Source organism: Synchiropus splendidus, chromosome 4, assembly GCF_027744825.2.
Source record: "Synchiropus splendidus isolate RoL2022-P1 chromosome 4, RoL_Sspl_1.0, whole genome shotgun sequence".
In the NCBI taxonomy this organism is placed as follows: Eukaryota; Metazoa; Chordata; class Actinopteri; order Syngnathiformes; family Callionymidae; genus Synchiropus; species Synchiropus splendidus.
The window spans coordinates 7,125,278-7,146,894 of NC_071337.1; the positions used below are offsets into that span (position 1 = coordinate 7,125,278).

The window sequence follows — 21,617 nt, forward strand, 5'->3', positions numbered from 1 at the left end:
TTTCATGACAGAAGAATACACAGAACTGTTGGAATCCCATCTGGATTTGTTCATCCTTTTGAAGGAATCCCATTTTTCTTGGATTATGTGTCTCATGCATGGGGATCTAATGCCACCTGCTGTGTTATAACATAAAAACTGAAGTAAAAATTTGAGGCTGTCACACACAAAAACACAACCCAGTGTTTCAGATATACTTTTTAATCCATCATCTTCATCCACAGGGTATAAATCATCTCTGGAATGTGATATGTTCTCTTTGCTTCAGCAGGCATTTTATTCACAGATAAGACAACATTAAACACCTATATACAAACTCTCCAGAAGAGTTGACACGTAACACACAAAGATGAGTGACGAACACACTGACTGGCAGGATTCTGAATCACTGTGTGAGAGAAGGTCTATGACTGGGCGACAGCCGGGGCGGGGGCGGGAGTGGTGTTGTTGACGGCAGCGCCCATACGCAGAAGCTCCTTCCTGTGCGTGAGGATGACGTCGAAGGTGGACTGAAGCCGGTTCTGCTGCTCCTCCACACGGCTCTGCAACGTGCGGACCCACCGGATCAGCGCCAGGCGGCGGTACATGGTCAGCTGCACCTGATGCTTCTCCATCTCCTGGGCCTTGAAGCGCTCGCGGTCCCGCAGTGTCCAGACGGCATCCATCAGCTCCGGCATGTCGTCGTCCGAGTCTGAGCTCTGATCGTCGTCGCGCTTGTTCATCCCTTCCTCCAGCTCCTCCAGATTGCTCGCTGACTTGCGGTTCAAGTAGCGGTACTCTCTGTTGCTGTGCTGGACATGGCCTCCTTCCTGTGAGCTGGACCTGGGTTCGCCAACTCCAACCCGATCCCAGCACTCTCCAAGCATGCCCTCCCCTCCGCTCTCCAGGTTGAGGGAGGACATGCTTCCTCCAGATCGGACGCTGTACTCAGACCCAGAGTCGCTGTCCCCCCACTCATCGTCATCTTCATCTCCTTTGAATCCAAAACTGCTCTTCTCTCTCTGCTTCAGGATTTTCCCACGCTGCTTCTCTTCCTTCAGGTACATCATCATCTGTCCCTCCTCTCCCTCCATTCTCCGTTCTTCCGCGCCGTCAGGAGGGACACGCCCAAACCCATCATCTCCCGTCTCGATTTCAGGCAGCGGCTCCAGCTGGGTCCAGCAGGGCATGCGGGAGCGAGGCGACAGCAGGCTGGAGTTGCCGTGATACCCTGAGGACGGCGAGCAGTTGGGAGGATCGCGACCCATCGGGCCCTGGTTACGTGGTCGTGCCTGGTTTCGGTTTTCGTCCCCTCCGGTCATTGAGTAGCCGTTTTCACTGCTGCCAGACAGGAAGTTGAAGTTGCCGTCTTTGTCCAACTTCCTGTTTTGCACGTGAGACGGAGAGCTACTGTTGGAGCCGCCTCGTCCTCCATAGTTCAAAGTTTGGTCCTGATGTTGAAGCATCACTGACCTTGACTGAGCCTCACTGCAAACAGAGAAAGACAAACATAAGCACCCCAGACTGATGACTTTGGACTGCAACAGCATTGCCACCGACTAGATTTGACATGTATTTTTCCAAATGCCCGGAACTACTTTCAAGTCATCTGAAGGCATTCTGCAGCACAAGACAAACTCAGCACACGCGTCAGAAGTTATGCAATCTTCTCAGTACAATAACTCCTTAAGGATTCAATTCAGAATACATCTTGTGAGAGCTTTCCACTGATGAATGGCATGCGCATGCATGACGGTAAAAATCAGAGAGAGCGGTGTTGGCAAACAAGTTTGGAGGAGGAGTCTTAGAAAGTTGGACTGGTCAGAAACAGTGTCTAGTCCTACCACAACAGCACAAAACACCGGACAATGGTGAGAAAACCCAATAATAACAGTCCATGAGTAAAGATTTCTTTTGTAACTATGTAAAATCATTTTAATTCACCATGCCAGCTTGGTTATTCATTTCATTTTAGAGTTCATATCATGTTTTGAAGTTGCCAAATCCATTTAAACTGTTGTCTAACAACACTTCTAAATGCATAAAATCTCACCTTGAAGCGTATAATTGTAGTCACAAAGGATCAACTAGCCCCTTAAAGATCCATTAGCTGCTCTTCCCAATATATTAGTAATACCTTCTGGAAATAATTTCTTCAATGGTTGAAACAAGGCCTATAAAAATAGGGACAACAACAAGTACGCTACTTACGAGTTCACCTCCTGATTGCTGCTGTTTGTCTCATGATTCATGGGTGTTCGGAAACAAGATCAGATGATGCTGAAGTCACTTCGCCTGAATGTTTTGCTTCTATTCTGTATATACTGAAGTACTAGTTCATGATGGTTGCAATGTGAAGCCTGGTTTGCACTGTAGACAATTACTGTTAAGGAAAAACTAGCAAGTTCGCCTCATCATAAATACACATACGCATCTGCAAGAGCTAAAAGTTTTGAGCTTCAGCCAAAATCAACAGCCGAGTGTTTGGGTCAGAACACAATCACAGGAAGTGGCCAAACATCAGCAGGAACATTCCATAGCAAATGTTACCGCACAAACTCTTTACTGCTGAGAACCTGTATTAGTGTACAGGCTGTACAGTCATTGTACAAATTGTAGTGAAGTAGAAGTAGACAAAATAATATAATAACAAAACCTCACAAGCCAAGTTACCAGTAAATTTCAATATATAATATAATTTGCTAACATTTCAGAAATATTATAATATTCAAAAGATAAGCGCCAATATTGAACTATATTGTTAAATTACACAAAAGTAGTCAGAAGAAATATAAAGAGCCTGTAAATCTGTTTCGTTCTTTTATTCAGAAAAGAAAAACAAAAACTAACAAAAATGTTTGGAAATAAATGTACAGTGCAGTAATCACAAATGTATGATGAATAAAAATGTATGAATGAAAAGATGAAATAATGCAATATTAATTTATTAAAGTAATATTAAACAAGATTCCACACCAAAGACACTCACAATTATGCAAATAAGCTGAGAATATTGTAATATTCAATGGCCTACGTATTACTAAATTAAATCAATTAAGTTTAGAAACTAAAACACAAAAACACAGCAACTATAGAAACAACAAATTGAAATACTATAGAAGTATTTATGTAGTACTTATAATTTAAAATATTAGAAAAGCCAGAATAAAACCTACAAAACACATAAAATAAGTGTGAGCAGTTTTAAAGCGGCACATAGTTATCATAAGAACAAAAAAGTTTGTTTTATTAGTGAAGTTAGTGATGTAAAACAACACCACAAAATTATAATATGCTTCCTGATAAGCAAGAGACTTAAAATATGTTCTCTGTTCTATGTACTATATGAGCTTATGGTCCAAAGTCTACGATATTAAACAAAGACTGCATGATCAGAGGGGAGAAATATGCCTATAGATTACAATTAATAAAATCCAGAAGCCTATCCTCATCTAGAAGTAACACATGAGACAGTACACTCACATTTGTCCAGAATAAATCCAGCAGCTTCTTGCAATCCATTTTTTTCTCTGCATCTATTTGCAGTGGGGGAATGTGCTTCACTGTAACAGTCTGGGTAAATCATCTTTATGAAGCTACCAAAAAGCCTCCAAGTCCTCAACCACAGCCATGTGATGTCTGCATCACTATTTTGCATAGTGTTCTTTGTGGTATTCTTTTACCCCGTGGCAGTATTACGAAATGCAGCACCTATGCAGACAGTGATCCTGTATTCTGAGTCTGCGGTGGATGACTGAGCTCCTCTTTTTCAGTTCTAAACCTCACCTAGGTAACCACAATTCTGATTTCAATACACAATACTGCATTAAAATGTAACTCATACAGTACAGTAGCTGGCTAACTGGACCTAAAGAGCTCTGGGTCATTACATGGAGCTCAGATTGAGCATGGGATCTGCCAGAAAATATAAACTTCACAAGCATCTCTTACAGTGTGAGACTTGTTCTATGGGTCAGAAACTCAAGTTCACACGGTTTTGAGACTATTATTGTTAAACTATTAAATGTTAATTAACCTGAGGTGGTATTCTCTATTGGTCTGAGAATAAATGCTATTTACAGCACACATGCATTTATTTTTGCTCAACTGAATAGTATATTACGCACCGAGGAAGATACATTCGTTCTTTTATCAATCATTAGTCACGGTGAAAGGCTACTTCTGGGTCTGACAACAGAGCAGTACATGTCAGCCAATCACGTTGAACACATGCAAACAACCAAAAATATCTTCTTTTACAGTAAATGTTTAGCACGTAGTAAAAAGCGCCCCTGAATTGTTAACCAGAAATTTCATTAACTTAAAAAACATCTGATCAGACTGCCGGATGTGACGTCATCGCTAGGACACATTCCACATGGTGACCCATGTTGTACTGACACCGGGCCCCCGAGCCATGAGTTTGATACCAGTGGTCTCCAGGCTGAACACTCGCCTCCTGCTAGCATCAGTTAGCATCCAGCTATCAGCACAACCGCTGGGCCGCTGTCAATCAAGAGTCCTCGCGCTGACGTCGCCCTTAAACCGGGCGCGTGCACGCGGTGCTGAAGGACAGCGACAGAAAGTGAGGAGCGCGCACGCGGATTAACTGTGACGTTAAAAAAAATACATACGTACAAATAAATATATAAAACAAATGACCGTCCCACAACAGCTTCCATAAACCATGCGACACGTCACATACATAATAATTTAAAAATATGTACCAAAATGGTGCCTCTGTAGGTTCAATGGTTCGAGCCTGTAAAAGCAGATGCAGGTTTGACGACGAACGCTGGCGGAACACGGCGAAAAGTCGACTAAGACGGCTCATATTAGGAATTCATTCGTGAGTATCAGTAAACGTGGAAGGGAAAGAGGAGAAGAGGGATAAAAAAAGAGCAAGTAAAGATGTCGGCTGCGTTATGTAACGCTCACCCCATGTCAGTGCTGTCTCCTCGCTAGCCTTTCTCAGTGTCCACCTCCTCGGCGCCGTCCTTCTCTTTCCTTTCCTATTCCCACGTTGCATAACTGCGTGACGCAGGGTGAATTTAGAAATTTCTTACCTTTTTCACGAGGTTGTGGTCGGCGGAGACGCAGAACGCGACGCCCTCCCTCTAGATGCCCTCCTCCGATGCTCCTGGTGGATGCTAGCCCGCCGCCTCCTCCCATCCATCCACCCTCCTCCTCCTCCTCCTCCAGCGGTTCCGGGGCTGAAGTCTCTCCTGTGTGAGCTGATCACTCGCCTTAAAGTGTGTCCGAACCACTAAAGCCAATGTCAATGACTGTCTTTGTGTTTATTTTTATAGTTCATGACCACGGTGGATTAGCTCGTGCAGCTACTGGAAACAAACAAAATCACTCATGACAGTGTGGTGAAAAAACGGTCAGTACCAAGAGTCTTTCAGTTCACTTTGAACTTTAAACCCAAAACCAAACACCCCAAAAGTCTGGTCTTTGAGCAGGTTAATTGTTCTACACGTTTGGACCCTCAAACTTTACTGGGTCCAGACTACCATGCAACTTAGCTTAGCCGCCACCACCACAAGAAATACAATAGACATAGGTAAATGTTTCAGTTGTTAACTGGTGGGATCAGCACAAAAGTGGGACATGAAGATACAAAAAAATAATGCTAATCTGTTGTTGTTTTTGTGTGCAGTTTGGACAGCAATTATCTTGGTTTCAGTCTAATGTAAATATTAAATTAAATAAAGTTCCATTTATGTCTTGACTTGGGTCATGACTAGTCATTTAGACCAGTTGAGACCATTGAACTAGTCGGGCCACAAAGATGTCAAAATAAAAATGAAATAAGTGGACGAAATGGGGTGAACAGTTAAGCTGAATTTCCCGAGAAGTAGCCAGAAAGATGACTTGCAAGATAACTTTTGAAGTGAACCCGGTCATCTCTGTGTTCCTATCTGAACTTCCCTTCAGGCTTTTTTAATGTTTTCTTTATGCAACGATGCCACAGCTGACAGGATCATGTGTTTTAGGTGAAGTGGGACAGACAGGCCCCGTTACATAACAGTCACTCCCTCTTCTCCAACAGCATCTGTTGCTAGGTCATGAGCTGACATATTGTTTGTGGATGGCAAAACTCTCCTAAAGCCACAGCAGTCTCTAGGCCACTTTTGGGAAACATTACTCAGCAATTTTGTAACTCTCATATTATGGTCAGAAAATATATTCCATCACATAGAAAAGAGTCGTAAAACAGACATTCCATTGCATTGTTCCTTCATTGGCAGTGACTCCAAATTTAGAAATGGATGTGCCCTTGAAAATTAACCCTAGATGAACTGGTCACCACTTAACCTTCCATGATGTTGGAGTCTTGACCTCGACATGGTTCTTTCTTCTTAGTGTTGCAACGCTAGAGCTTCCTCAGACTCATGACTACCATTACACTATAATGCTTTTTGTTCTGGTCAAAGATGTATCAAACGGAAGACATTTCACATGCACAAAATAAAACACATGCAACCAGGAAGTGCAGAGATGACGCTCTTAGAAGGGTTTTGCACTCAAGAGTTAACGTTCAAAAGCATCAATCCCGTTTGTCATTTTTGTTTTGAGCCTGTTGAGAATGACACCATCCTTCTTCTTCAGCTCTTTATGAATTCAGTTCTTCATGAACTAACCTAATCTTTCATTCAAAGCAAAGGAGCAGGTGCTGTATTTAAAGCTTTGAGGCTTTTTGTTTCTGTGTAGATCTTCAGAAAGCCTTGTGGGAAGTGTGGTTCTGTAGGAGTATCAGAGAGGTATGTGAGGGTCGTGCACAACGGTGAGACTGTGGTGACCTGGATTTCACCAGCTCTCCTCTCTCTCTGTTTGCTGTGATGATGGACAGGCAAGGTTTGCTGATGATATAGTGATTTGGAGTGAAATTATAAAACATAGTGAAGAGCAATTTAGGTCAGTTTACCAGGACAGAATGTGTGTGAGATCAGTTCAAGCACACACAATGAAGAGTGGTGAAGGAGCCTGGTGGAACAGGGGGGCAATGACTGAGCCTTTTTGTGTTACAGAAAAACAAACAGAGGTTGACATCAGTTTGCAGGTTTTGGAAAGGAGCTAATCCATACAGAGAAGGTTCACTCCAAAACCCAGGGTTGCCTTGAGCTGGACATTAGTGATTCACATTCCACTTCCCTATTAAAAACAAGCTCCGTCCACCTCCCAGTGTAGTCAGGATTGACTCCATCCACCTGCGATTCCTGATTGACTGGGCAGAAGCAGAATAAAATCGATGCCTGCAGAGTAAATTCAATTGTATTACTGTTTGTCAGTGTCAAGTTTGTTGAGGTGTGTGTGTGTGTGGTACATCACATAGACTTAACAAGTCTTCTCTGTCTCCCTCTTCTCCCTGCCATGTCGACGCTGGCGGCACGAAAACTCCCCCCCTCCACCTCCCTTTATCTCCACACACAAACACACGCATTTCTACCCCCGAACCTCAACAACATCCCTATTGAAGAGCATCAGCTCCAGGCGTCCTCCACCCTCCCTCCCCTCCTCATCCTTCTGCAGTAGCCCGAGCCCATGAAAAATACATCAAACAAGAGCGCAGGCCCGAGGACTCGTCACATGCTAAATCATCACCTTCCCCTGAACAAAATAAAATAGTTACCAAAGTCTCTGATAGATCTTCAGAATCAGGTCGTCGGGGATAATGACAGAGTGGACACTGATCACCTTAGCATGACTAACTGTCCTCACCCTGCAGCTGCATGACCCACTTCGCTCAGTTCAGCTCCACATCTGCTCTGGTACCAGTGCCGGCTGTGACAGCGGCCCTGGGCGGCCGCGCGGGCACCCTTGGAGGAGGAGGGGGGCGAGACACTGTCAGATCCGCGTAAAGATGCAGAGTCGCTGTGGAGATCACGATTTGCGCTTCACAGCCAGAGCTCTTCAGCCAAATCAGTCGGGACGTGCTAAACAGCAGCACCAGTCCAGACCCGGGCTGCTCGCGCTATTAATACGCTCTTTCATTTGAAGCCCAAATGAGAGCCGACACACACGCACAGGGAACACACACCCCTGGGTGCTCTGGATCATGATTCTCCTCAATTATTCCGGCCTCCGTCCGCTCTCCCGCTCATGAGTACAGCAGCTCAGTGTCCTCTGGACATTTAAGTTCAGGCCTCCGTGCCAGAACACGTAAGCTTCCTTTTCTTTCGGGTCTGGTGTGAATTAAGAGTTCAGGGGGCTTTTACTCGGCTGCGGTGACCTCAGATTTCCCATCTGAAATTAAGTCGACGAAGCTGATCAGAAAACACTCTCCAGATATTACACAGTTCGTTTCTTGACTTGATTCAAGAGTCGGTCGGTCACTTGTTATCTGTTTTCAGTTAATAAAACTGAACCCAAGGGACACCCAAGGGGTCAGTCTTGGGTCCTCTTGAATTGAGCCGGAGAGCAGCTAATGTTTCACATCATTCATGTACATGCAGAATGAAGCAGTTTCTTTTCCATTGCACTGCACTAGTCTCCTTTTTGAGTGAAGTGTGGTTGTTTTCTGGGAGTGCAGTTTTTTTTTGCTACATTCTAAAATGGTCTCTAAACTCCGCACCAAGAGATAAAATCTTACTTGTAAGCCAAAGAGCGTTCCATTTAGATCCAAAAATCTTTGCGAGTTTGTTCGTCCCTCAAAACTATTGCCACCTGTTATCACATCCAAAATCTATCAATTAAATTTCAAATGCTAAAAAATACAATTAAATATAAATAAAATACATATAAGAAAACAGGTGGAAATCCCAAAATGAGTTAAAATTAGCGTCTTTGCAAAGGTCTGTGCTCTGAGTGCTGGTCCAAGTTCATTATTGACCCCTTGGCTAGTCATTGAATTGGGCCTCGGTAGCATTAGAACTTGACTTTGGAGACACTCGCCTTTTTAGCAAAGAAGAGATGCATGAGAATTCACAGATATTTCTTTAGCTTGACACACTCACTGTTGTTCAAATGTAACAGAAGAGAGGGAGTGGGTTTCCTCTACACACTCTAGTTTCCTCCCACTGACCAAGAAACACACAGAGATAAAAGGACGTCTCTAAATTGTCAGCCGACCATCGGGTCAGTGATGGTTGGCATTCCTTGAATAAGCAGCTGAAAATGACTTAAACTGATAAAATGCAGCTTAACTCAAAAAATACATAAGATTATGAACACCTTCTTTAAAATCAGCCGCTGAAATAGCGCTCAAAGGAAAGAACCAGCTTCTTTAATTCGATGAGCCGGAGCCTCCATAACCGTGACAAATGAGCAAGTTTTAATCGCTGAAGCATTTGCCCTCAATTGCTGCACCAGACAGAGGCCCTCTACTTTTTCCACCCTCTTTATATAGCTCATTGACAGTAACAGAGCCAAACACACAAACCGTGTGTTGTTCTTGACTCTTATAAATCATTCTTACTTCAAAACTCTTAATTCTACGCAGCCTTGCTTTACTAAAACGCTCTCAAAATATTATTAAAAATTCATTTCCTGACCCTGCAAACAGACCTCGAGGACGCGATCACTACATCACATATTAATGGCTGCACAATAAAGGTCCTAGACAAATATTCAAGTGTCCTGGAGCAGTAAAACAAACACAACAGGTGTAAATAAAAGGGTGTGTAACAATAAGAGCCGCAGCAGCAGCAGCGGCAGCAGCAGCAGCAGGGCTCCTGCGCCTGCAGGTACAGCAGAGAGTTCCAGGCGGGGGTTTCATCTCAGAGCCTCTCGGCGTTGGCCCCTAATGACGTGTGGAGCGGCCTCCTGCGCCCGTCCTAACCCCGGGACCTTCCCGTAATCACCGCCACCGCTAATGAGATGGAGAGGCATGAAAGGCCTCGTTAGGATTCCCGCTCTTTTAAGCCCACTATTATTAGCTACTTAGCAAATCGTTAGTCTCCGAGCTACAATTACGCTTCTGAGCGAAAAGTGAAGGAGACGGCCTCAAAGTGTGCTGAAGCTTTAGATCGCTGAGAGGTCGGCGATCATAGGAAAGCGAAACGCTTCTGCGTGGCGTCACGATAATCTTTCTTTGTTTACTGCTGCTTTTGAATAAATGTAACGTATTTATTGATTTGTACATATGTTTTAAACCTATTTCAGTGATCTTAAACTGTCACAGCAACTTAAAGTTTCATGGAAACTAGGTCACTCGTGTATGTAATTTAAGTTTCTTTCTTTAAGCATTTACATTTCTGGTGAATAGCTCTGAATCCCCATCTTATTTTGAACAAAAATATGGCTCCTTCACATCGTGTTTACATGTTCAGTTTAGTTATAGTCCCCCAATGTTTACTACTTATAAAGCAAGTATTTTTCAGCGATGTCATCACATATGGATTTTAATAGTAAAATATCTTCAGCCCATTTCTTTTTAATTGTAGGTTTGTGGTTGGGAGACTAGATGGGTTGCACGCGAGGCGAGAACAGACAGTGTTGGACTAAGAAGAGACAAAGAAGAGGAAGACAACCAATGAGATTCATGACCAATATGAAGGTGAGAGTACAGGATGATGAAGTCAGGTAACGGTGGAGGACATGCTGTGGTAAAACCTGCTGAGAAACTATGAAAACCACAGAAGGATAACCACACTATTTAACATCTTAATGAAGATATTAGAAGATTTGGGATTTGATACAAAATCCACTCAGAGACAAGGCGACATGAAAACACCAGGATTCAAAATGTGGCGTACCAAAAAGCCCCTTGGGCTCATTTATTAAACACACACACACTCGTAAAACTTTTAAAAGGCATTTAAAAGACATTCAAATATATTTAACGTTATTTAATCCAAACACATCTGCAATAGGTTGAAACGCGTCTCAGCCAATCACGACATTAGTGTAAACAAAGTGATTAAAACTCAAGTAAACGCTAATGAGATTTCCCTTCGATAGCAGTTAAAAAGAACATTTGTATTTACAGAGTAAACAAAAAGACCAAAATATACACAAAATAATGGACAATTGAAGTCCCACTGGCCTGTTTGAAACTGGCCTGTGCCGCGTGCTGCTGATGTTTGCTGTGACATCAGCGCTCCAGGAAGCTGAAAATGCTCCTCGGGGGTCCTGTCGTCGGCTTGTTCTCTCTGCAGACACGTTTGGCCGCAGGATTCATACCACCAACTGGACCCCTCTTCTTCATTATCTGATGGAGGCAAACACAAAAGGCATCACTTGACATCCACAAGAGAAAAAAAGATTACATTTGAATTTAATAAATAAAACAAGAAGACAAGCTATATAGGAGGATCAGCAATGAAGAAACCAGGACACATTTAAATACCAATACATTCTGCTGAAGATGATTTAATAAAAAAAAAAGTAATGTTTCTAATTTTAGCAAGTATTAAGAAAGGCAGTCAAAAGAAAAAAACCCATTCATTTACTGCTAAAAATGAGGGCAGGGGTTTCGAAAGAGAAGTTGGAAAGTCTTTGGCGCCATCTAGTGGCATAACAAAAAACTGCGTCAGCCGTCTGCAGACTATTGCCTAAGATGGCTCAGCACATTTGCAGTTAGCATAAGGAAGAGGTATAAGCTGGAGAGAAGAGCAACGGAAGACAGACGAAGCAAAGGTGTCAATGAGAGGTAGGAGGGAAGATGAAGTAGAAATGAGTGAATTAAGAATTTGGGGGCAATCCAAGTATGGAGTGAAACAGGAGAAGGCAGAACAAACAACAAAAAAATCGAGGAGAAAAAAAAGCTTATTAGGACTGTTGTGGTTACAACTATGGGGGTCTGAATGCCAATAAAGATCAACTGAGAAAAGACCAGGAACACATGTGGTCAATTGGTCACTCGTGACCCCTCAATATTATGTGTGGGCACTGGCTGCCATTCACTCACCTGCTTTTTCGTCACGTCTGCCGTCGTGCTCTCTTTCTCAGGAGACAACGTCTGGAACAAGAAGCCTCGGCTGTTCCTTGGCGCCAGAGGATTGCCCTCCGATATGGATGCGAGTTTCTGCAGGACGGAGCGAGGTTGGCTGAGGAGGGAGCCGCGCTTCACCTGGAGGTCAGAAAATCAGCTCAATAGTCGAATTGTTGTAATTCATCTTGTTCATCTTCATATAACTGCCACACAAATAAGATGAGTCACGGGTCGTGTCGTGAGTATGGGTGGGGCAATCAGTGCGCTATCCATACGAAACTGATAATCTTAAAGTATAGTCATTTAAAGCAGAATTGAACAGATACTTTTGACCAAAAGCAGTCAACTTTGATTCCATAATATAAATAACATGGGTAAATATAGAATCTGATCTTAACAGAGGAAGCTTTTTGAATGGTATTTGGCAGTGTCAAAGCAGTTTTACCTTTTGGGAGGAAGACAAAAAAACAAACCCAAGAAATTTTTTGGGAAAAAAAGGAAATCCTTTTATAAATTAAAAAGTTAAATGAGGAAACTGAATAATGGAATCCCCCTCATTTAATGATTTTAATGGCATCTGACTAAGCTAAAAGCACCACAGAATTCCTAAATTCTCCAACAGAATTATGTCAAGGCATTAAGATTTAAGCATCAGTGAATATTTTTACTATTTTGTTATTTTTAGTTTTCTCTTCATACTGTATATACAGTACATATACATTTGTATTTTTCCAGATCTGCCTCTTTTTTAAGCCCAAAATAATTGACCAAACCAGCCACACCTCATGGGTTAGCACACATGAACTAAATACAGGATAAAATACACTTGCTTCTGCTGAGAAACAAATTTGTTTCCCGAAAAGAGTGTTCATTTAAACACCGTCTCAACTCATGACGAAGAGCAGTCGACCGGTTGACCACAGCACTTGGCTTCAGAAAGATTTTCCCAGAATGAAACCGCTCCAGGGTCAGCCTAAATCTGACCATGTCTCATGTCGTACAGGCGACCCATGATTTTTGACCTGGGTAAAGAGAGTTGATGGAGTCAGTCAAACCTTTGATAGTTGCGACGGTCTCTGGAAGGGGTTGATGATGGCTGACGTCTTTTCTTGTTGTGGTGCCACAGCAGGTTCTGGGTTCAAGACTGGAATTAGAAAAATACATATTGAACATTTGACAGATTTTGTAAACCGAAGTCTGTTATTTATGGTCAAACAAAATGTACAGCTGCATCTTTTTAGACGAAAATATCTTATAGTCCTAAAATACGCTGCGTCATTGCACAGTTCTTGCTACAGAAAACGACCCAAAACATTGTTCCTTTGTGTGAAAGGCAGTGCAACTTAAGGCCTCCTCAACTTCAGACGAGTTGGTAATCAGATCACCACTGATCTCACATGTCCGTGCGTGTACAGACTGAAAAGTCTATGAAAATAAGAAACTAAGATGAGCTGGCAGCGGTTGCTGGACATTTATTGGAAGCAGGGGATTTTGAGTCTCCAATCTGGTAGACTCTCAGAGGGAATGAATAGTTCACTTGTGCAATGCACCACAACTTGAGTTATGACTTGATTCAATGATACTACTCAGATGACAGCTCACCAAATGGATGCTGCTTTGCCAAGCTAATGTTCTCTATTCGGACACTTGATGGATCAGATCACTTAAGCTCCGTCTGTGAACTCTGACATTCCTTTCACAATGATGCTTCAAACCTTTCTTGTGAAGAGTCTTGGCGGTCAGCTTCTTGGCCAGCTTCATGAAACGACTGTCTTCCTCCCCAATTTTGTCTTCATCATCATCATCGTCGTCGTCATCTTCATCAGCCGCTGGACGGTCTGTTTTCTTGCTGCCCTGCTGGGACTGTTTAAAGACAGAGGAATTATGAAAAGAGCAGGTACAAGCACACTCTCAGAATCTCAGAACAGGAATCAAATCCAACAGAATGGGGTCAAGAATCTGCCCCTGTGTTGAGATGTATTGATGTCTCAAAATAGTTAATTGCATCACCAAACGGTGTGTAACAGAACAACACAAGGAGCAGTCTGATATGGACACAGCTGAATCTAACAAGTTGAATTTTTTTGGCATTCACAGATGTTAAAGCAGTTTTCAATAAAATATCGAGTCATGAGAAAACCATTAAAGAATTTCCCCCATTAACAAATGGAATCTGACCTGCTCTCGGAGCCACTGCTCTCTCTCCAGCCTCTCCTTCCTCCTCTGAACCTCAGTCAAGTCCACTTCTTCATCCTCCTCTTCCTCTTCGCCACCAAGGCCTGTTCTGTCCGCATCGAAGCCATCGTCTGGAAGAGAAAGCAAAAGACTTGAGTCATGATATAAAACCAAAATGAGCAAACCAAACCAAAAGCTCACGGATGGCGCTCATAGGAAGGGCATCGAGCACCATCTATTGGGAACTTCTTCATTGACCGAGCACTAACAGAGAATGATAACTAAGCATTGATAACTCAGTGACATAAAGAGTTTACCAATGTTTTTCCATCGGAAGCGGCGAGCTCTTCCCGGGCCATCAGAGTGCAAATCGCCATCCGCCAGGTAACGCTCCTGGTAGAGTCTCAGACGCCGTTTGTCGTCATCCATTATCTGCTTCCTGTTGGATCAATTGCAGTCAATACATTTAGACACATTAAAAAAGGATGACACCTTCAGCAGAATGTTATATTGTTATATTTGGTTCTACTTCACTCACATGTGGATCTTATTCACTTGGTCCTGGAGTTCTTCATCAGACGGAAGCTCCTCAAGAATCTCTTCTTCTTCGTACTCACTCCCGCCATCATCGTCTTCGTCACCGCTTCCTACATCGCTCCCCGACAGCTCAGCCTCAGAATCGACGTAGTCTGTCAACCTCCTGTGAGGGAGTCATGTCATCGAGTCAGAGTTGGATCTGAATTTATGCTCTGATTAAGACTCACATTTTCTTCTTTTTCTTCTTCTTCATCACCCTTGGAGCAAAAACACCCTTCATCTCTTCCTCTTCGATTTCATTGCCCACTTCGTCTTCATCTTCAATATCATCATCACCGCCGTCGCCATCATCATCATCATCATCATCCTCCTCCTAGAAGACAAAGTTTGAGAGGTCATTTTGGGAATGAAAGAAAAAGTTTAATGGTTAAATGGGGAAAAAAAAACAACTGACGTACCACATCCGAGAGAAGACGGAACTCGCAATCCTCCTCTTCCTCACCCTCCTCTTCATCCTTTTCACTAAAGACAAAACATGATTAAAACCGATTAATATGCAATAAAAAGCAATGATTATGGTTATATAATGTATAGGCTTATAAAACAAGGTACCTCTCTTTCGCTGGAGACACTGCGTTTGGGGAACCTGCTGCTGAAAAAAGCAAAACATTTGGCTTAAGAAAAGTCATTCCGTTTTTATTTCCTCCTAAAGCTTGTCCAGATATGGACTCATTTTCTCTACGTTCTCCTCGAGTCAAATGCTCACCTTGACTTGGGAATTTTCCTGAACACAGGTGCATTAGTTGTTCCAGGCTCTCTGAATCTCCATCTCGCCCCACCTCAATGAGTTCCATCGGCTGACTTGCAGCTTGAGTCGTTGGAAAAGCCCCTGAGCAAAGACCCAGCATCTCGTCCTCCTGTGACTCTGTCGGGCCTTTGGCCAGATCTCCACTAGCATCTTCATCCCCCCCGAACACTCCGGAACACAAACCCAGCAGCTCCCCCATGTTGGCATCCATAGCGTTTTCATCCATGCTGTCCAGGATAAGCTGCCGCTTGTGGGACTGGGGATTTCTACGACGGGGTCCCACATTGAGGAACCCGTCCGCATCCAGCACTTGTGAGTGAGTGTCGTCCTCCAGAGAGAAACGTCCCTGAGAGTCCCCACCAAGGACTGGCCCAGCTACGTTTTCAGCCAGGGGTCCAGAGTCGTTGCTCGGGGAGGGCGGGGCATAGAGGTCTTGTGAGTCTTCAACTGGGAGGCAGAGAGAAGGCTCGGAGAGCTTCCCAGAACTCTGATAAACACAGAGGATTTTAGTTCTTTCTGGACAGTGATACCAACACTTGAGTATCCAATTTAAAGACAAGATGATGACGGATTGGTGCATCAAGATTTTAGTCCTCACCTTTGAGGCTGAGCCAAGGAAACTGGGTCTGAACAGGCAGGGGGAGGGAGAGCGGAACATGGACGAGTTAGAGGCTCCTTTCCCTGGACGCTGGCTGCTGACCGGCTGGTAAGAAGTGATCATGGAGCCGACCAGCTCGAAGCTGCTGTTGTGACTGTTATCTTTTAGAGACAAAGAGTCGTCCTCTTCTGGAGTGCAACAAATAATGTATACATCGTTACAGAGAGTCACTAAACGGCTTTTATTCTCTTAAATGGTATTAATATACAACTAATACATCACAATGTTTGATGAGTAAATAAAAGAATAAAACCCACCTAGCTTACTACTGCTGTCCTGTCCAGATGGACCCGACCTCCTGACGCCATCACTGCAAAAGACATCCCAGTTGAAGGTTGAGAGAGCACATTCAAAGTGTTTGGGTAAAACAAGTACACTTACACAGTGCGCGAACAGGAGTTGCCAGGAAACAGCATGAGAGTTCCGTCTGTGTTGACCAGGTCGGGAACTGGAGAGGGACCGATCAGAACTAACGGTGATGGACAGTGGGCCCTCTCAGCTACGCTGCCGTCGTCTTCATCCTCTCCTTCATCGTCTTTGCCCCCCAGCAAGTCGTCAACTCCCTGTGCCAAAACCCCACCAAACATTTAGAAACTGACTTAATGCCCATTTTGACGACAAAAAAATGCAGTTTGACAAAAAAATAATGTATAAAAACCAAGTACACCTTCATGATAAAAAATGTACAAAACAAACCATAATTCATTATTCGCAATTAATTATGAGCTATAAAAGCGTTCTATGAAATTTAAGTATTAAAGTCTGCTAATCTAGAAAGAAAAACAACTTGCCTCCTCTTCCTCTGACTCAGTCATGTCTTCCTCCTCCTCTTCTTCACCGCAGTCTTCGTTGTCCAGACGGTTCAGCTCAGCCTTGCGAGCCCGCTCCTCCTTCCTTTTCTGCGCCATGGCCAGCTGCAGTTTCTGCTTCAGAGTCAGCAGCTTTGCTCCTAAATCGAAGAAGGATACTTGAATTTCGTGCTCATCTTTCAATGTTACAAAGGCGTGAGCTAGCATTCATACCAGGCTTGGTGACTGCCGGTTTCTCTGCGGCTTCTTTGACAGTCACTGTGACTGACTCTTTCAGCAACTCCTCACCCGCTGGTGTGCTGTCTTTGCGTATGATGTCCAGCTGCATTGTTCGCTCTACTTGTGGACGAGCTGGTGCTTGGACATGGCGAAGGTATCGCTCTTTCAGCGCATTAACACCTGAACCGGGTGGAGACAGGACAGTGTTAACACAATAGACCACTGGTTCCAAGTCTAATTGAAAGCGTCACTGACCAGGGTTGAGAGCTGGAGGCTCAAGCTGAATGAAAGCTCCATCCTCTGCGACCAGTTTCGCCACAGGCGGGGGGTCCAGTCCAAGTTCTCTGAGTCTTGTCAGTTTGTCCTTCTTAGGTTTACTGATAAGCTGTAAGGGAGGTTCTAAAGCACATTCTGTGGAGCCAAACACTGATCCTGCTTCGACCTGTTGGACCTCTGCATTTAACAAAGGTTCTGTCTGATGAAGTTCTGGCCGGGCAGAAGGAGGGTCTTTGGTGAGTTCAGCGTCTGCAGTAACAGACTCCTGCAGGCTCTCAGACAGGAAAAGCATCGGAGCAGAGTCCTGGTCAGACTCGGAGTGGACCTCTCTCGGCTGACTGAGGGGTTCTTGTTGCGGTGATGACGTGGCAGAGGGGTGAGGTATGGGCTGAATTGGATTAGTGGAGACATCCAGGGAGGATGAAGAAGATTCAGGCTCTGCTGTCAGGGGTTGACTGGTCACACTGGCTGGAGTCTCAACTTTTTCAGAGGGAGCTGGTGTTGTCTCTAACATCATGGCCGAGTACTTTGATGATCTATAACAAAAAATATGTTAACAAAAAAATTCTTATAAAGATACAAAACACTGCCATTACACATTTCTTATTCTATGAAAATGATAAACAGTACTATATGCATCTGTTGACACAGTAAAGAAAGCAAGCGGGTGTGTTGCTTCTGAAAATCAAGAAAATCATGATAATGTCTGTGTACTTACTTCAGCAGCGCCATGGCCGGGCCTTCAGGCCGGGCTCTTTTCTTGAAAAACTCACTGATGCTCTTTGGCTCAGGCATGTGGTAAGGCAGGCCAAGCGAACCCTCTGTAATCACATAGTTAAATATTGAAAAAGAAACAATGCAGATGGAAACAGTCCAACAGTTTTCCAGACCGACCTCTGATCAGCCTCTGAGATTCACTGTGGAGCTGCTTCATTGCCTCTTTGCTCGCACGTGCAGCTTTTCTCTCCTGGCAACATTACAAAGATTAGATTCCTTATCAGTAACCACTAACAGTCTCAAGTGTCCGGCCTGTCATACCTCTCGATGAGGTTTCTCAGGCTTGCCTTCCTCTTCATCTTCCTCACCATTCAGGTGGGATTCCTGTATTAAAATTCATATAGATCAGATCGAGAAGCATCATCAAGATAAAGACAATGGCTTAGTGTTGTTCTATGACAGAACCATTGTGTCATATAGCACCATCTTCCATATTCCCAATACTGCAAATATGACCAGTCCATATTCACTGTATTTTGTTTTTATTATTATCTTCTTATTCAAGAGAACTCAGATAAGGACATGCTATACTTGTATCCACCCTAATTTGTTACCTACATTCTGGGCCCTTTTTCAAACATGAATGCAAAACAAACATGGAAGAAAAGTGCAGATAATAAGTAGAATGATAGTTGATTCTATAATCCTTTCCATCGTATAAATATGAATAATATGTACCCAGTCACAGTTTTCTTAATGAAAAAATAACATTCATTGTATTTTTGAAAAGAAGGCTTTTACATAATTACAATAACAATTCTTAAATGACCAAAAGTTGACAGCAGAGTAGCAGAACTTATTCGAAACGTTCGATCAGGAGTCTCACCTTGCGCTTTTTGAGCTTTTGCTTGACTGCTGCTCGGATGGCTTCCAGAGATTCTTCCTCCTCCTGCTCATCATCCAGACCAGCATCAAAAAGGTCTGTGTCACCCAGAAGACACCCGCTGTCGTTCAAGGGCCCAGGATGAGGAACATCCTGATGTTTAAAAAAAATATTTGGCATAGCTAATTATCGACTGTTGACCAGCTAACCTGCTCCCTTTTAATGTTTAAAAATGACTGGAGTGATTATGAGAATCAAAGTCAAGTAAAACATGAAGTCACCTCAGCAGAACGTGAACGACTTTTCTTCGATTTCTTCCGCTTCTTCTTGCTCTTTGGGGCTTCCTCCTCTCTTTTCTCTTCATCTTCACTGGAAGCTGGCAGGGCTTTGGGAACGTTGGCCTCTTCAGCTTGATCCTCGTCATCACTGTCAATGACTGCTTTTCTTTTGGGTTTCTTGCGAATGGTCACATCCTCGTCATCATCATCTGGTTGTAGGCGTAGTAAGAGACAGTATTAGACATGAAATGCATACTGTTGTTTTCAGTAAATGTAAAGTTTTAAGTTTTACTTGTTAAAATTGACCAGACTTGTAGAATGTTCTCAGGTAAACAGACTCTAAGCACAAAAGCTCATTGATCTAATGAATGATGACATCATTGTGGTCAAGTTCTGTGTGTGTGTGTGTTATTTAACAAAAATACTCCACATCCACCAAGTTCTGCAGAATCACCACATTCATGAAGGGGTTACAACAAATAAGAAAAACAGCCTGCGCATTTAAATCCCTTTATCACTCACTCTATTGTCTCTCAATTCATTTGCATTCAGCAACACACCCGACACTTTCATTTACACACTTGATGACAACACCGTCACTTACAAAACAGCGAGTTACCCAGCTATTGACATACAACTTCACCTGGTTGCTTGTCTCGATTACGGGCATTGACTTCAGACGGAAAGCCAATGCCGCTGTCAGAATCACTCTCTGTAACCGTCTGGACCTCAGCTGGAGGCATCTCCTCCTGAAGACAAGAGCAGAACCCATCACTTGACCATCAAAAGCAAAACATGTATGCTTTTATGCATGTATTCAAGAGCTGAGTAGTCTGGCTTTTTTACAGAATTCACCCTTATTTATTCAGTTCAACTTACAATCAGTGAAATACAGACAATAGTCTTGTTTATTGGATTAAAAATGTTGAAAACGACTTTATTACTGCGTCAGTAGTGAACTGAGTGTAAAATTCGAAGGCGAGATAACAGTTTATCGGTCTATCAAGGTGAATGATAAACAAGAGACGCTTCAGCTTTTTTCGGGATGTTACAGTATTTACACTAATAGTCGCGAGGAAATCTAAGATCGGCACTAGAGCAAGGCTGGAACTGTCGTAGGTAAAATGGTCATTTATAGATACAGTATTTCCAGATAAACACTGCGGGAAGTTTGAAATTTGCGAGGATAAAAGACGATTAGGTGCACGGATGGCGCCTTGTTGTAAACTAAACAATGAGCAATGTGTTAGCCATAGCTTCATCCAGCTGTTGTGGCCTCCATGTTGGCTCCTCTCAACAAATGTGCAAAGATTGCGATTTGCTTGAGGATACTGCAACATGTATACACGAATATTTTGCGTGGAAAACTTACAGTTTACCCATAAAAGTTAAGTTTCACGTAGAAAAGCTATGTTTCACGTAAATGTGAGCGGACATTGTGGCTCAAGATTTCCTCGCAAGTTAGCTTAACTTAGCTAGAAAAACGAACTAGCTTTTAAGATAAAAAAAAAACTGAAATATCTTTAACTGAACAAACCGAAATGGCATGATTTTAGAACGTAGCGTACGAACCTGCTGCTGACACGGCCCGAGGCTCATCTTTGTTCGCGGTTCACCTTATGTTGTGCAGAAAAACAAACCAAAAAAGACACTGTTTCATGAATCCGACAAAATAGATGATAAAAAAACAGGGCGAGGAACAAGGTCGATGATGTTTTGCCAGAGCTGAACAAATACCTCCCGCCTGCTTCTTAGACCGGATGGGAATTTTGATCTTTCGCGCGCGGTGACAGCTGGCCGCAGAATTTCTGTGAGGAGGTGTCAATCGTCCTTCCCGGCGCTCCTATTGGTCAGCCGAGGAGTCTGTGTCCGCCTTCTTCTACGTCACTTCTGGAGCCGCGCCATTTGGTCGTAGTATTCATCGGGGTCGCCAGGGCGGGCGGTGTCAACAGTGTGGAAAAAAGTGATCTATTTATTTCTTTAAATTATTTTTGCTGCTTTTTTTTTTAATCTGCCAACAGTTCTCTCACAGTAAGAAGGTGAATTCCAGCTTGAGGTTTAGAACAAAGCTGGATCCTCACAGCTATTTATTTATAACTATAATACACACTGTATGTTAAAAAATAAATCCAACAATGTGGCTTATGACATTTAAATTTGAATAAGTGGCTCAACATTATTATTAAAAAAAATCTAGACTAACAGCTGTTCTTCTTTAGTCTGGAAAATCTTGTCATGTCTACCATTTTAACTGGCATCTATTATTGCACACAACAATATCTGTGCTTGTTTCATTTGTCACCTACAGAGGACCATAGGATCAGACATTAGAGCTGCTTATTCTCAAGGATGCACAACAGGATCACTCGAACTGTCGAGATAAACATTTACGAGATTACA

At 43.1% G+C, this 21,617-nt stretch overlaps 2 protein-coding genes and 1 long non-coding RNA gene across 7 annotated transcripts; 1 reads left to right on the top strand and 2 right to left on the bottom strand.

The window, feature by feature from the left end:
- Window positions 1-185: 185 nt before the first annotated feature.
- LOC128758033 (UPF0500 protein C1orf216 homolog) lies at window positions 186-5,526 on the bottom strand. Of its 4 annotated transcripts, none has more exons than XM_053863791.1 (2): window positions 4,918-5,090; window positions 186-1,467 (listed from the first exon to the last, which is right to left on the bottom strand). In XM_053863791.1, exons 1-2 carry the CDS (start codon window positions 4,920-4,922, stop codon window positions 405-407), a joined length of 1,068 nt encoding a protein of 355 aa, XP_053719766.1. In that variant the 5' UTR covers window positions 4,923-5,090; the 3' UTR covers window positions 186-404. The 4 variants fall into 4 exon arrangements, 3 of the variants coding, with proteins under 3 accessions (XP_053719766.1, XP_053719764.1, XP_053719765.1); XM_053863789.1 differs by lacking the exon at window positions 4,918-5,090 and adding an exon at window positions 4,707-4,905; XM_053863790.1 differs by lacking the exon at window positions 4,918-5,090 and adding an exon at window positions 2,191-2,597.
- On the top strand, window positions 4,655-12,002 carry LOC128758034 (uncharacterized). The gene is made up of 4 exons (XR_008414430.1): window positions 4,655-5,208; window positions 5,289-5,365; window positions 10,368-10,480; window positions 11,875-12,002. It is a non-coding gene; the product is annotated as an uncharacterized LOC128758034 (long non-coding RNA).
- On the bottom strand, window positions 10,700-21,006 carry LOC128758032 (claspin). 2 transcript variants are annotated; one of them, XM_053863786.1, is made up of 25 exons: window positions 20,955-21,006; window positions 20,790-20,833; window positions 19,861-19,966; window positions 19,221-19,426; window positions 18,943-19,092; window positions 18,378-18,440; window positions 18,234-18,306; window positions 18,058-18,160; window positions 17,319-17,875; window positions 17,058-17,243; window positions 16,827-16,984; window positions 16,417-16,598; window positions 16,293-16,345; window positions 15,976-16,163; window positions 15,336-15,864; window positions 15,182-15,221; window positions 15,028-15,091; window positions 14,797-14,942; window positions 14,571-14,732; window positions 14,350-14,471; window positions 14,036-14,163; window positions 13,573-13,720; window positions 12,913-13,001; window positions 11,834-11,995; window positions 10,700-11,134 (listed from the first exon to the last, which is right to left on the bottom strand). In XM_053863786.1, the coding sequence occupies exons 2-25, from the start codon at window positions 20,814-20,816 to the stop codon at window positions 11,018-11,020; spliced, it is 3,759 nt and encodes a 1,252-aa protein (XP_053719761.1). In that variant the 5' UTR covers window positions 20,817-20,833; window positions 20,955-21,006; the 3' UTR covers window positions 10,700-11,017. The 2 variants fall into 2 exon arrangements, with proteins under 2 accessions (XP_053719761.1, XP_053719762.1); XM_053863787.1 differs by having other exon boundaries at window positions 15,182-15,218; window positions 20,790-20,969.
- Window positions 21,007-21,617: the final 611 nt, after the last annotated feature.